A 15,417-nucleotide genomic window follows, 5' to 3' on the forward strand; every position below is an offset into this window, starting at 1 on the left:
ATACCTCTCAGCTAGTAGAGCCGGTCTCGCTGGCTGGGCGGGACTGATGGTAAACACCAGTACCGGTAGAATATAGAGACTGAGAAATCATAGAGGGAAGCACAATGGACCAATACAGGTTTCAGTGCATGGGGAAACCCACCCTCTCCAATAACTAACTAACTACCCAAATATTTAAAACATTTCACATTCTCCATTATAGAAGAGTACTACAATAATTAAAAGTGTCCTCTTAACTAACAGAGATATGAACTTCGGATCCAAGCATAATGCAAATGAAACCAAACTAATATTTCGTGCTTGCATTACTTGGGTATTATGCACACTTCTCTGTGTAGCTGTGTGATTATTAATTACCGGTAATTTGTATGGTCAGGATGGGTAACACGGAAATTTTTTGATTTAAAGTTAATGCATATGTCACATACGGGGAGAACATCGTTAATTACCCCAGTCACCATCACTGGAAGCGAAATTTTAATTATAGAGAAAACTCGATGTAACGAACAAGCCCTCGCCAGCATCAAAACAAACAGCGCTATTCTTCATAAATGAAACCGCATTTAACGCTGTAATTACTTCACAAATGTAGTGAGGGCTGGATGAACGTTATGCAGAACCTTTCTTCCTCAGCAGACATCTTCCTCTAGAAGAATCAACGGCGCCTACGAATCTAGGGTGTCCATATGAACATCTAGAAACACTTTTCAATAGTTCGTTATTATATATATATATACCGCCTCTGTGGTCTAATGGTCAGAGTTCCTGGCTACAGATCTAAAGGTCCCGGGTTCGATCTCCGGCGCTACCAGATTTTCTGAGAAGTAGCGGGTCTGAAACGGGGTAGACCGGATGTACACCAAATATCAATAATAAAGGTAAAGTTGTCCTTGTTCAACTAATTAAGTGCTAGAATGGATGTATAGATCCACATTTTCTTGACCTCGGCACTAGTTGGTGGTGAGTGGTCAGCTTCACGCCCCGACCGCTTTACCCCCGGTACCCACTGGATAGGAGGCTGGGTGCCCCAAGAACCGATCTGGAAGCTGTGGAGAAAAGAAAATTGTTGCCCTACCGGGACTCGAACACCAACCCCTCGGTCGTCCAGCCCGTAGCCAGTCGCTATACCGACTAAGCTATCCCAGCTNTATCAATAATATAAATTAAAAATATAGGAAAACATTCTATAATAAGTACCCTAAGATCATCAGTAAAAAGGATCTTAAATGTAAGTTACAAAGCAAATTTCCTGCCCGTCCCTCTTTCGTGGAAAAATCGCGGTGACGTCAACGCGCAGGCGTATAGGCTACACGCCGGAGATGTGTGGCAGCACTTGAGCACTGAGGAGGGTTGGCTCCACTTCGTGGCAAGTAACTTTTAATGTAAATCTGGTAACAGCCATGCAAAGACAGTCAAGTGAGTCATCTGCCTGGTTCTCTGGCCATCTTGCCTATATCTGAATGCGTTCTCAAAAGCACTCGTAACTTACCTTGCCCAAGATATTGCATTTCTGTTTAGCGTGTTTCTTTTTGCGCCCCCTGTTTTAACCACGAACATTAGAGATGTCAATCAATGGATTTTCGTGAAATGTACGGACATAAATAAATACTTAAACATACATCGCTATCCCTGTAACAGGCTGTGGAGGTACATAGCGTTGTCAGACGTCGAGGCTCCCATATTTTCTAGACAATCGACTCACAGATGACAGTGAGATTGTCAGCCTTATGCGTCGGCCGCCCTTTATCCCCAAGAATTTTCCTGCTACTCATTTTAGTTAGAGGCTGAGTCAACACAAGGGCCATAGTGCGGCTGGAAGGATTAAACCAATTTAAAAATCAAGTGACGTCATCGGGAATGGGACCCACGATCTTCCGGCTTGTAGCATAGTGCCTCAACCAACTACACTACAGTGTGCCCTTCCTGTCGAATGAGCTCTCCCATTTAAAACCCAGTGTCAGGAGGGCAAAGGGCTGGACGGTTAACCCTTTCGGTGGTATGAACATGATATCTCGCTGTTGACTGCGTGTTCGGAATAATTTGTTTAGTAATGTCCATGAAAACATATTTACTTCTCTTGCATCAGTTCGACAATTGAGCTGTAACGGGTGGCGCGCTGATACATAACTGTGTAAAAAGTGAGGAAAGAGAACAAATAGTACATCGGAAGCCGATAACTTGTCACGTTAAAACTCGTAACGAACTTGCGTTCTCTCTCAGCGGCTACTTCTAAGTTCATCCGCGGTATTTCGTGACGTGTTCATATGTGAGGAAGCACTCAATCGGGGTTACGTTTCTAAAAGCACGGGAGAAGCTTAGAATCTTTAGTGGGTTTCCGAGGACTGCCGGAAGTCCGGAAGTTCCTAACTAACTAGCTAGCTAATTCCATAGTTTTTGTCCGTAAGTAAACTATAGCGACCGAGAGACTGCCGCTTGTCAGCGAAGTTATGACTTCATCTTCTTAATTTCTTTCAGAATCGAAAATCAAAGATAAGTATAATCTTGTTGAACTAGACACCACAGAAAACAGCCGCCGAACAAGATTTCAAACTGGTCTCTTTCATGTGACGGTGTGTAAGTGAGCTTTTTACTGCACAAGAGAAGTCTATGGTTTAGGGCAAAAAAAAAATGCAGATGCGGAGAGATCATTTGCCGGAACTAAGTTTCAGGCGCCGAACAAGCGGATGCCGTTTCCTTGATTACGCAACCAGAATTCCGAAATAAGATTAAATACCGGGTGTGCCATAAATAACACTAACATTTCAGAACATGAAACTGAATCAGGATGAAACTGCGAGCGTGTAGCGAGACATTATTCAGTAAACAGTTAAGGTTACATGTTTAGTTCTCAAAATACTCAAGAATTTTCTAAGAAAAATCCCGTATGTTGTCACCACAAGCTTCAATTTTTATTTTCCGTCTTACTGTTCCACCGTACTTATGAGATCCGGTCTAGAAAACCGAGATTAACGGCCATGGGAATCCGTTACGTTGACCACGCGACACCCTCTATCCGCAAAAGTTGGTACTAACTTCGCCGACAAGCGGCGGTCGCTCGGTCGGTATAGTTCGCTTGTGGACTAAAGGTCATGGAGGAATCATAATGAGAGTCCACATCGAACTTCGAAACATTTCTAAAAAAAAAAAGGTTCGTCGTAACAAAAGGATTGGGGGGGGTATTTTATTGCCACTCACAATAACAGATTCGCGTCCGCAGGATACGAAGCTCAAGATCAAGGACGGATATAAAATCATAACGAACAAACCCGGCAGCTCGAATATCGGTCGGATTAGACGTTATGCTCAATATAGTTTTCGGAGATTTTACTCAGTCTCTCTGGACTAATGCCTTTCACATATATTTCTTATTTTCATCATTCGTGATCGGAGGCAGGATAGCGCAGTCGGTATAGCGACTGGCTACGGGGGTGGACGACTGAGGGGTCGGAGTTCGAGTCCCGGTGGAGTCTCCAAGTCGTCCAGACCGGCTCTGGAGTCCACCCAACCTCCTATCCAATGGGTACCGATGGCTCTTTCCCTGGGGATAAAGCGGCAGGGTCGTGTACCTAACCCCTCACCTGCAGCTAGAGCCGAGGTCAAGGAAAATGTGGACCTATACATCCACTCCCCCATACGCCTTCATGGCGTAGTGCTTAATTAGTTAAGCGCAGGGATAACTTTACATTTTTTTTACCCGTGACCGCCTACATAATCTCGGAAGTTAGAAAGGCGTCGGAATCAAGCAGAACAGAACAGAATAAAACTCTCCTTATCGCGCATGCGCTGTCACCAGGCCAACAGCCATCTGTATCCGACTACAGCCTCTTTACACAAAGAGTTTCGAGCTCTCGAGGAGCGATGCCAAGTGCTGGCACCATAAGCTGTCAAGAACCCATTTCTGAACTGAACTGCCAGAAAATGGAACAAGACATGAAAGAAGCCCTTCTGTTCATAGCATGTTCCCTGCCCACGTCACTGAAACACTGCGGGGGAGGGGGATAATCCTAAGTGTTGATACACTATAGCTAACACAAGTTGAGCGCTGGGTAATATGATGCTGTGTGGAAGCGCCAATTTAAAGCCTAACGCCATCTAACGACGACGACGCCGCGACGCTGTAGCAGTAGTAGTAGCAGCATGACGTCGTCGCTAAGATCTTTCCCCCTCTTCTCCCTCTCAAAGCGTGCCAGCCCGCCTGCCTGTCTGACAATATATGAGGTAATCTCTCCTTATTTGATGGAATAATATTGAAGCAGAGGCTGGCACTGGCAGAAGATGCAGTAAACTTGGGAACTCGCTATAGACGGAATCAATGAAGCATTGGGTGGCACAACCTTCAGTCCCCTCCACCAAGCTCTAGATCCACCCACGAGAAAATAACGCTTAAGCCATTTTATTTTCCGTCTCCTCTCTACTGATGAAAGGGCGTCCTCACTGTGCCTCCATAGACATTTCCTCTCCGAAACTCACAGCACAGAAAATGATTTCTCAATATGTTTACACTTCGCTGAAGTACTAACCACTTCCAAGATCCTCCACACCACTGTTCTGATCTGATCACCTTATAAATTATAAAGTTCCTCAATACAGGATTTTCTTCCATCCACCGTTGCTTAATTTCTATTAAATTTAAATATTGTAGCACGTACATTCGTTGTTACGACTGCGATATGCGCTGATATACCACGGCCGTTTCTGGGCAACGGCTCGGTAAACACATTCCCGTTTCTAGGCAGCAGATTCTTAATAACGCAATAGTTGTACTACAAAATTGGAAGCTGTTTTCCACGTGGTACGTGCCAAAAGGTTGTAAGCGAGATGAGGTTTGCAGCTTAGTCACCGCCATGTGGAGGTGGGATCGAATAGCTCCACCGTGACCGTGCGAGTCGTAAAAGGCGACGAGAAGGGAAGTCTCAAATCTGAGACAGTAAAATATGGTCGCGAGTCCCAAGGGACTCGGATGCGAGAAACACTGCGCTGGCAAAGGCCAGCAGGATGTACAAAATAGACACGTTCTCTCGTCAGAGAGGGCGTCCAACAGTAATAAATATCTGGTCACGAAACCCAGATGACTTAATGTGTGACTGACCGTCAGTCGCAATGTGACTTTGACTTTGACTTGAGCTTTCTCCTTCTATTGCTAGTGGGGTGGGACTAAGTCCCTTGTACTGAGGCCATTTCTGGCCTATTGTACCAGCCCCAGATGATAGGTGAGGGTGATTGTGGAGCAATTGGTGGAATGAAGATTAGCAGGGGAAACCGAAGTACTAGGAGAAAATCTGCCCCAGCGCCACTCTCTCCACCAAAAATCCCACTTGACCACACGCGGGTTCGAACCCGGGCCGCCGCGGTGGGAAGCCAGCGACTAACCACTTGAGCTATGGCTCATAAAATGCCATCACGAACCCTGGCTGGTAAGAATTTACTGTATTTCAAAAGGCAGTCCACACTGACCAAACATTTCCTATATCTTCCAAGCGAACTACAGTCTGACACATAAAATATAGCCAACCTCCATGGCCGAAATATGTAAGGTAAAGGTGAAGGAAAAGTTGTCCCTGGGCTTAACCAATTAAGCACTGTGCCATGAAGGTGTATGGGGGAGCGGATGTATAGATCCATATTTTCTTGACCTCGACACTAGTTGGAGGTGACTGGTCAACTTCACGCCCCGGTGGCTTTATCCCCGGGGAAAAGACCCTGGTACACATTGGATACGAGGCTGGGTGGACCCCAGAGCCGGTCTGGACGACGTGTAGAAGAGAAAATTCTTGGCCCTACTGGGACTTGAAGTCCGAAACTTCGGTCGTCCAGCCCGTAGCCAGTCGCTATACCGACTACGATATCCCAGTAGCCAGATCAACTCGGCCACTGAAGCGACCGTCCGCGGATTGGACCACCAATACGGACATTTTTTCTTCTCAACACTACATCCAGACTATCTGAATTTGCCGTGGGATCTTTTCTCGGCGTACAAAACAGCTGGAGCCTGAAACTAACCACTGACCTATATTTACAGCCCCGGGTTACGAATGCACAGAGCCTTATATCCATTTCTATACGTGTCCACGTGTGGTGCTTAGAAACAGTGGAATGACTTCGCCTTCCTACGGATGACACCGAAGCGTCTGTGTACGGTGTGCTGTCATGGCCGACTGTACGGCGGCGTAATCCACCTGCATGAAGAACAACGACGCTGCGAGAAGTGGCGACCAGCATTTCGACGACGAAGTAGATCAGGAAGCAGAGCATTTCTTGGCGTGCGACGTTCCTCCCCCTCTCCGTCCCATTTTCCCGGGGGGACGTTGGACAGACGGGCGGCAGCTGGACACGGTCAATAACTGGACACACACACACGACGCCCAGCACCTTCCGCCTACCCCGTGTTGCGCATTTCTTTGGGAAACAAAACCTCGTTCATTTTCTTCGTCGAAACAAGACTTCTTTCTCTCTTCTTGCATGGCGCCATTAATACATATGATGACGATTCAGCCAGCTGTTTTACTTACTTACGCGGTAGCGTAGTTGATTGGGGCAACTATGTTACAAGCCGGAAGGTCGCGGGTTCAAGTCCCGATGAGGTCATTGGATTTTTTTCAGTTGACCTAATCCTTCCCGCCGCACTAGGCCCTGGGATTTACTCAGCCTCTAACAGAAATGAGTACCAGGAATTAATTAAATACTTTTCCTGGGGAGGAAAGCGCGGCCGGCGCGTAAGGCTGACAACCTTACCGCCATCTTTGAACCGATTGTCTACATAGTGTGGGACCCTCAACGTCTCACAACCCTATGGGCCTTCATGGCCTGGTACAGGGATACCTTTACTTTTTTTTACTTACTTTTACTTTTTGATCTAACCGTTCCAGCCGCACTATGACCCTGGGGTCGACTCAGCCTCTAACAGAAATGAGTACCAGGAATCTTCCTGGGTTAAAGGGCGGCCGGCGTGTAAGGCTGACAAACTTCCGCCATCTGTGAGCCGATTGTCTAGATAATGTGGGACGTACAACGTCTCACAACCCTATGGGCCTTCACGGCCTGTTACAGGGATAGCTTTACTTTACTTTACCAATGTATATAACTTTCCTCCAACGATACGGTTCTCACTATGCCTATTACAGCCTGCTATGTCAGCCTTGTCCACGCGAAAACGTGAGTATAAAGCTTGCTTTATAGAAATGTTACTGTTAGGTCACTCCACGGAGAATAACCCTGCCTTGCAGTCTCTGAGAGTCACTCAGCTAGTTACGAAATTTATGGAGCACGAAAGGTTCATAACCACAGCCCAGTCACCGGACCCTGTCCTGAGTCAGATGAATCCACTCCACACCCTCTCACTCTACCTCTGTGGGATCCACTACTTATCATAAGATTATCTATCTACTTATCTATCTGCCTGTCTATCTTCCTAACTATGTATCTATCGCTGTTGCTCCCACTTAAGAGCACAGGGCATCCGTGAAATGATTCGTTTCACTTCAGTTTCTTAATTGTAGACAGTCGGCAAGACTCCATCAGCTGACGCAAGGCCGCTACCTACACACAGGACAACACAAACACAGAATACAATACACATAGATATCCATGCCTCGAGTGGGATTCGAAGCCACGAACCCAGCGAAGAGTCCATGCTTTAGATCGCGTGGCCACTGTGATGGGCAAAATGATCATTAACAGTCCATTAAATCATTATGCTGCCGTGACAACTATTTCATTCACGGTTTTCTGTCCTCGCAAATGTCATAGATTCCTTCATTTTAAAAAAAAAGTCTACTGTAGCCGTAAGCGTCACTAAACAAATACATTTTGTGATGAGAATGACGCATGTAATCTTTACGTGCGTAAAATGAGCACGCAATGTGTAACTGCCTGTCCATGTATCAGCACGATTCATATTGTAAAGCGCTGGGCGGATCTCGACTAAATGTGGTACGAGGGGGCTACACTAAAATTGTCAAGACTCAATTTGATTCATATGGGTCGAACATAAATTCTGCTCTCTTCTCAGCTCAACGCTAACGCTAATGATTTTAATTACAAACGGCCCGTTAAAACAGAGAGGACGTTAACACAACATACTGAAAATATTTCATTCGTAAAATTATTAAATACAGCAGAAATATAACGAAATTCAAAGGGAAGTAGCTTCAAGCCTCATGGGTAGAGTAAATAGATTCGGATTAATACATGACTATCTTAAATTTGGAGATCATTAGATGTCCATTCCGTTTTCAAAACACACAATTACTGTTGAAAGTAAAAAAAGTAAAAGTAAAGCTAGCCCTGTACCAGGCCGTGGAGGCCCATAGGGTTGTGAGACGTTGAGGGTCCCACATTATCTAGACAATCGGCTCATAGATGGCGGTAAGGTTGTCAGCCTTACGCGCCGTCCGCGCTTTACTCCCCAGGAAAATTATTTAATTAATTCCTGGTACTCATTTCTGTTAGAGGCCGAGTAAACCCCAGGGCCTAGTGCGGCTGAAATGATTAGGTCAATTGAGAAAAATCCAATGACCCCATCGGGACTTGAACCCGCGACCTTCCGGCTTGTAGCATAGTGCCTCAACCAACTACGCTACCGCGTGCCCCCACTGTTACGGTACCCACATAATTATGGCAGTATCCTGACATTTTGCAGGGCATAATAGGTACAGAGAGGCCGATTACAGTGACCGCGCGGTCTAAGGCATGAACTACATTCACTCGTTCGGACACTGGGATCGTGGGTTCGAATCCCACACAAGGCATGGATGTTTGTGTGTTTATTCTGTGTTTGTGTTGTCCTGTGTTCAGGTACAGGCCATGCGACGAGCTGATAACCCGTCCAAGGAGCCCTACCATCTGTAAAATGATCATGAAACTGAAAATCAGAGGCCAGGGCCCAAGGGGGCTGTAGAGCCAGTGGGGAAAAAAACAGGTATAGACACAAAAAGAATATTGCGGACGTCTGCGGTTCGAAATGTTAACAATTAAATTGTAACATCCGCCGTCAGGTACAGGGGAAGAACATTCATACCTAAAAAAATAAGTATTTACTGCGTCCGAACCAGACACAACAGATGAGTCCACACGAAACTTCATTCAACTCACTCACTCACTCATCCTATACACGTACCACTGCAATTACCGTTGCGCTTATCGGTTTTGAATCAATGTTAAAATCTGCCACCCGATAATGCTAACAGCATTGTGGTGTTTTGCCATTCGAGTGGGATGAACAGGGATTAGTTAATAGGGCATATTCACACCTCTCAACAGGTAATGGCTAATGTACTTTGATATTTGTGGATCAATAATCACGGTGTCGCTTCACGTTTGCAGCTCAATACACATCTCAAAAAAAATCACATCCCCCCCCCCACTTTTCTCTAACCTTTGAATAAGAAAAGAAACTCCGTGGCTTGAGTCCGCAATGAACTGTACTGACCGAGCGACCGCCACTTGTCGGCGAAGTTAGTGTCAAATTTTGCGGATAGAGGGTGACGCGTGGTCAGCGGAACGGATTCCCACCGCTGTTAATCTCGGTTTTCTAGACCGGAGCCGCTATTTCCTTGAAATAGCTCCTCAATTATCCTCACGAGGCTGAGTGGACCCCGTTCCAGACCGACTACTTCTCAGAAAATATCGTAGCGCCGTAAATCGAACCCAGACCTCTGGATCTGTAGCCAGGAACTCTGACCACTAGATCACTGAGGCGGTCGGCATAGTCTAGCACGACCGTTAATACAGCGCGCTGTCTGTGTCTGTCTGTTATATGTCGAAAATGAGAACTACCGAAACCTTTTTCTCGCAGGCAACGCAATAACTGCCTTGGAGATCCGTTTCGCTGACCACGTGACACCCTCTATCCGCAAAAGTTGGCACTAACTTCGCCGACAAGCGGCGGTCGCTCGGTCGGTATAGTTCGCTTGCGGACTACAAGCCACGGAGTTTACTATGCAATCAGAGTCACGATGGGTTGTTTCTTGACGATGTTTCAACAACATTGTTGAAGCATCCCCCCAAAGCCATCGAACATATCGGTATCGTCATTATAGTCGAAGGGTTGCAGGTTCGAATCTCGGCAAAGAGGGACAGACCATATAAGTACAGAAGTCCTTTCTCAGTCCCAAGACGCAAATTCCACGACGGTGGACAGTGTGATCCTTACACGTTTCTGTCAAATCGTCCTTCACCATTATTATACAAGCAGACACTATAAAATTCTGCCTAAACGCCAAGCCGCAGAGGCGTACATGCTGATAACCTTCAGACTCCGTCCGCTTTCACCCTACACGCTCGATAGGATATTGGATAGGGCTCACAGCGGGTTGGGAAACACTGGAAATGAACGGAAAAATCCTATCCCCTACTGGAAATCAAACTGTGGTCGTCTGGCCGGTAGTGACTTAGCTGTCCTGGCTCACAACGAAGCAGATAAAAGGGGAAAAAATTGTCATGATGCTGAAATAAATTCATATGAACATAACGTGACACTCACCGTACATCTTTCCTTCGTCTGAGAGGATGATTTTGCGACGGCCACATGGAGGATAGATTGCCAGAGCCTCCTGGAAGCTCTGTTCGATGTCAGGGCTCCACACGCCCTCTGCATCCGCGGCTGCCAGGTCCTTGTCATCCTGAACAGGAGTTAGGATATCAGTCAACACAACAAATATACTGGCTCTTTAGGCTGGGGCCACACTAGCGCCCGAAGTACGTCCGTTGCAACGAACGTACTTCATGACGGACGTTGCTGGGGACACTACACAGTTTCAGAATGCGGTGCGCAGATTTTTATCTGCAATGGAGCCAGAAGAAAGAGTAGCATTCGCCTCTCCTTTTTATTTCTACAACGGACGTCACTATGTTCGTTACAACGGACGCATTTTGTGCGCTCGTGTGGCCCCAGCCTTAATGTTTTACAGTTCGACCTCTTATTCCTGCTACGTTTCGGTCGTACAAGACCATCATCAGGCAGTTATATATATAGGAATAGGTTTAGTTATTGAACTACCGATATGGACCCATACCAGTGCCTCAAGTTGGTGTTACAATCAAAGCAGAAGATACAAAATAAGATAGCAGATATTTAACATATTGTGACGTGCTGCCTGAAAGCCGGACTATAACACATCCACTGCTGCGCAACGGACAATGAGAACGCATGTTGCCTAGGAAACTGCCTACGCAACAGAGGCAGAATTGTCGAATTGTCGCGGCATCGGATAGACCAGCTAACAGCGAAAAGGAAACCTTGAACAAAATGTCTTCTAGCCCGTCCGACGGTAGCTGATAAGAGAGGAACAGGTCGGAATTGAGACCAGATAACAACGGGCCGAGATACAAAGTGATACGAAGAGGTTACAGAGAAGACACTCCACTGGGAATAGCGGTGTATGAGTGTTATAACCAGGGCCCGGATTTTGATGAGATGTCATCTTTTTTTCCTTGTATCCTATGCGATGCCCTTAAATATATAAATCTCGGATATGAGATGCTGGTTACAGAAATGTAAATATTATAGGTAATTTTTTGACATTTTTAGGATTAATGTCACTTTTCCATTTGGGGGATAATTGTTTGGTAAATTTTTGGACTTTTGAGGGTATTTCTTGGCATTTTTGGCAATTTTAGGGAATTTTTCTTCATATGTTTTCTGAAATGTGAATAACACGGACGCGAAGTGTTCTTTCTTTTCTCCTTTAGGTCATTTTTCTGGATTTTTTTCTGTCATTTTATAGGTCATTTTTTAAATATTTTCAGGTCATCAAAATCCGAGCCCTGGTTATAACAGTTGAAGAGGAAACGTCTGAAGGCGTTATAAGCGAGAGTGATTATATTAGTGAGTGTAACTAAGTGATTGCCCAATATACGTATTCGTTTAATCCGAGACCCAAATTTCTTGCCGCGTTACCTGGTAAACACGCGACAATATATACATATATCAAGATTTATAAAATGTTGAATATATTATGGAAATATTTAAAAAAATACTATATATTTTTTTAAAAATATATATATTTAAAACTATTTAGTATGGGAGGTTAAGANGACGAAGTGGTACTAGGGCGGGTTTTCTCCGAATACCACGGTTTCCCCTGCCAATCTTCATTCCACCATATTCTCCCATCATCATAATCAGCCGGGGAAGGTACAATAGGCCAATCAGTGGCCGCCGTGCCGAATGGACACAGTTGGACTCCACCCCCCACTAAGCGAATTAAAAAGAAATAATTAGATAGATAAGCGCAGGATTCATTTCTAAATTATTACGCCTACTAAACATAAAGCAATGAACCTTCCTCTCGCCTTTCTTTTGTTTTGTTTTTTTTTGGCACTACAGCCCCAGTGGGCCTAGGCCTACTTCCATGAACTTCTCCGTTCACTTCGGTTTTTCTAGATCTTACGCATTCGGTAGGACTCCTTGGGCGAGTGATCAGCTCGTCGCAAGGCCTCTACCTGTACATACACACAAACTAAACATCCATCCCCTGAGTGGGATTCGAACCCTCGATCCCGGTTTGCAAGCGAGCGAAGACAGTACATGCCTTAGGGCGCTCGGCTACCGTGACCGGCTCCTCTCGCCTTTATAATATAAACAAAAGACTAATGGTGATTCTAATTATGAAGAAGCAGACTTTCTAAATCTGCTTTTTCCAAGCCTGTCTCCTCTCCTCACATTCTTTTCTGGCACTTATAAACTACTGCTGACAAACAAAACAGATATGCTACTCTACCTGGTATTAAATTGTTCACACAGACGAATCACATAACAGTTTTATCCCAATACATAAATACATTAGTCTCCCTGAATCTCGTTAAATAAATACCTCATGCAAACAAAAATAAGAGAAAAATGTAGATCTTAACTATATTGTCACTATTTTGTGTGACTATAGACGTGGTTTGGATTGGTAATTGGATTTACTGAACTCTTTAACAGATCGTAACTACATGTAACTACAGCGCTATCGCTAATTCACATACTCAGCATTTCACTACAGCACGAACTAAATCTTCTCAGTCTGTTTTATCTTCACCAGTCGTTGCCTGGTAACGGCTTCTAACAGTGCCCGCTATTTCCGTGCTGGCGCCTGTCTCACAACTAACTCCAAATGACTAACTTCCAGGCTGGCGGTCATATCACATCAGCGTCCTATGGCTCTCACTGCCGTCTCACGACTGTCGTAATTGCAGCTGTTCCTAGTTATAGTGCCTCAGCACGGACAGCACAGAAAACCTCTCCCAACAGTTCTGTTGTTGTATCACGTGGCTATCGCTTGGACCGCGTAAAGAACACCAATCCTGTGTTACTGTTTAAGGTCATTACTTAGGAACGACCTCTGTTTTGTTTACAGATTCATTACTTAGGAACGGGGGACCGCCTCTGGGTTTAGTGGTTAGAGTTCCTGGCTACAGATTCAGAGGTCCGGGTTCGATTCCCGGCGCTATCAGATTTTTTTCTGAGAAGTAGTGGGTATGGAACGGGGTCCACTGAGCCTTGTGGTGATAATTTAGGAGCTATTTCAAGGAAATAGCGGCTCCGGTCTAGAAAACTGAAATTAACGGCCGTGGGGATTCGTTGCGCTGACCACTTGACATGCTCTATCCGCTAAAGTTGGCACTAACTTCGCCGACCAGCGGCGGTCGCTCGGTCGGTATAGTTCGCTTGTGGACTAAAGCCACGAAGTCTGTTTTTTTTTTGTTTTACTTAGCTACGGGTAGGCCATGTATCAGTTTTTTATGGTGCCATGATTTTAAAAAATTTGTTCGATTTAAGGTTTGTGTAAATTCGGGACTGTACCGAACCTCAAGGAATGAAATCAAATTCGCCCGTCGACTTTTAGTGTTAACATACAATATAATATTTGGTCGATATCCATGGAATAGTTTTCGGAGATGAAACAGACACGACATTCTCACATGCTTCTTCTCTTAACCCAGTTGCTATAACTGCAGCTAAAAAGCTGGTAAGTCATGCATACAGATGACTTAATATAATGTACACAAATATGTATGATCGCCCAGTTAAGTCAATATTTGGAGAAAGGAAAGGCAAGAACAGACATTTTTGTTTTCACATTACGCAAGCCTACTGACAACCCAGAGATTATTCCATGGAGCAAGGTAGGAGCCTATCCTGAACGAACATTTCAAGATATCCTTCAATTCTTTACGGCATTTCCCAAGACAGTACTTTAAATTACATTACTGAACTATCCTTCTGTATTTTTCCAATTCATTACTGGATAAAACTCGGTGGCTTTTAGTCCGCAAGCGAACTATACCGACCGAGCGACCGCCACTTGTCGGCGAAGTTAGTGCCAACATTTGCGGATAGAGGGTGTCGCGTGGTAACGAATTCCCACGGCCGTTAATTTCTGTTTTCTAGACCGGTCATTACTGAAAATCTCCTTATAATTCCACGCTACAATTATAATCGTAACAAATTCTAATACAGAAAGAAAAGAAGAAATACATCGCGACGCTTTTCAAGCAAGAGCAGCGTCCCTCATCGTCGACCCCAGGGACACAGTGCGGCTGGAAGGATTAAATCAACTGAAAAAGTTCAGTGACCTCATCGGGAATCAACCCCGCGACCTTCCGGCTTGTACCATAGTGCCTTAAGCAACTACGCTTAACATGTGACTCGGGCAGGGGAGAAAAGATACGTGTATTTAACGAAAGGCCAAGCATATTCATAAGAGACAAACCCATTTTCTCGTCAGAGAGGATGTTACATGAGGACTGATACCGTAACGATTCAGTTGGAGAAAAAAATCTCTGGTCTCCGGTCTCTAGGGGCTTAACGCCAAGATAAACTGATAGGCGATAAACCGCCAGTCGTAAAGTAACTCTGACTTTGATTTTGACTTTTAACTTCGATCAGTAGAATTCAGAGAGTTCAGTTACAAGTGTGGAGAGCAGCGATAGCGCAGTAACTGCTTGTAGTTCCGAGTGGTGTCTATAAGTGATCAATAAATCCATTCACCAATCCATACCCCGTCTATAGTCATGCCTCTAAATCGTGACATTTATAATAAAGTAAATAATAATGTAAATAATAATAATTTGTTCACACGTTACCTCGTCGCTTACCTCGTCCCCGACGTCGAGATTTTTGGAATCCGAGCCGGAGCCATTGGTATCGGCCGGCGGCCCGGAGCTGGCGGGAGTCCACGGCGAGGAAATCTTGCCGGCTACCAGCGAACTACCTGCAACAGATGACCCAACATCCCATTAACACCAATACATATCGACAACTATCTGCAACGTCAATACCCAGCATACCGACACATTAATAGCTTCGGCAGAATTTCAGTCAGTTCATCTACCACATCAACATCCAATTCAGCACCATCAATATGACGTCAACGGAAATATCAACAGTTTCGACATAATGAGGAACATCTGTAACACCAACACTTACTGCCC

At 45.0% G+C, this 15,417-nt stretch overlaps 1 protein-coding gene across 3 annotated transcripts in view; it reads right to left on the minus strand.

The window, feature by feature from the left end:
• The window catches only part of LOC111863233 (transcriptional enhancer factor TEF-1), a 202,731-nt gene that overhangs the window by 40,651 nt on the left and 146,663 nt on the right, over positions 1 to 15,417 (minus strand). For 2 of the 3 annotated variants that reach the window (XM_023849351.2, XM_023849350.2), the window contains exons 2-3: positions 15,070 to 15,197; positions 10,481 to 10,619 (exon numbers count right to left, since the gene is read on the minus strand). In XM_023849351.2, the coding sequence (XP_023705119.1) occupies positions 10,481 to 10,619; positions 15,070 to 15,197 (267 nt within the window). The remainder of the gene's footprint in view (positions 1 to 10,480; positions 10,620 to 15,069; positions 15,198 to 15,417) is intronic. The other variant, XM_023849352.2, reaches the window with a different exon arrangement.

This window comes from Cryptotermes secundus, unplaced genomic scaffold (assembly GCF_002891405.2).
Source record: "Cryptotermes secundus unplaced genomic scaffold, Csec_1.0 scaffold688, whole genome shotgun sequence".
Taxonomy (NCBI): Eukaryota; Metazoa; Arthropoda; class Insecta; order Blattodea; family Kalotermitidae; genus Cryptotermes; species Cryptotermes secundus.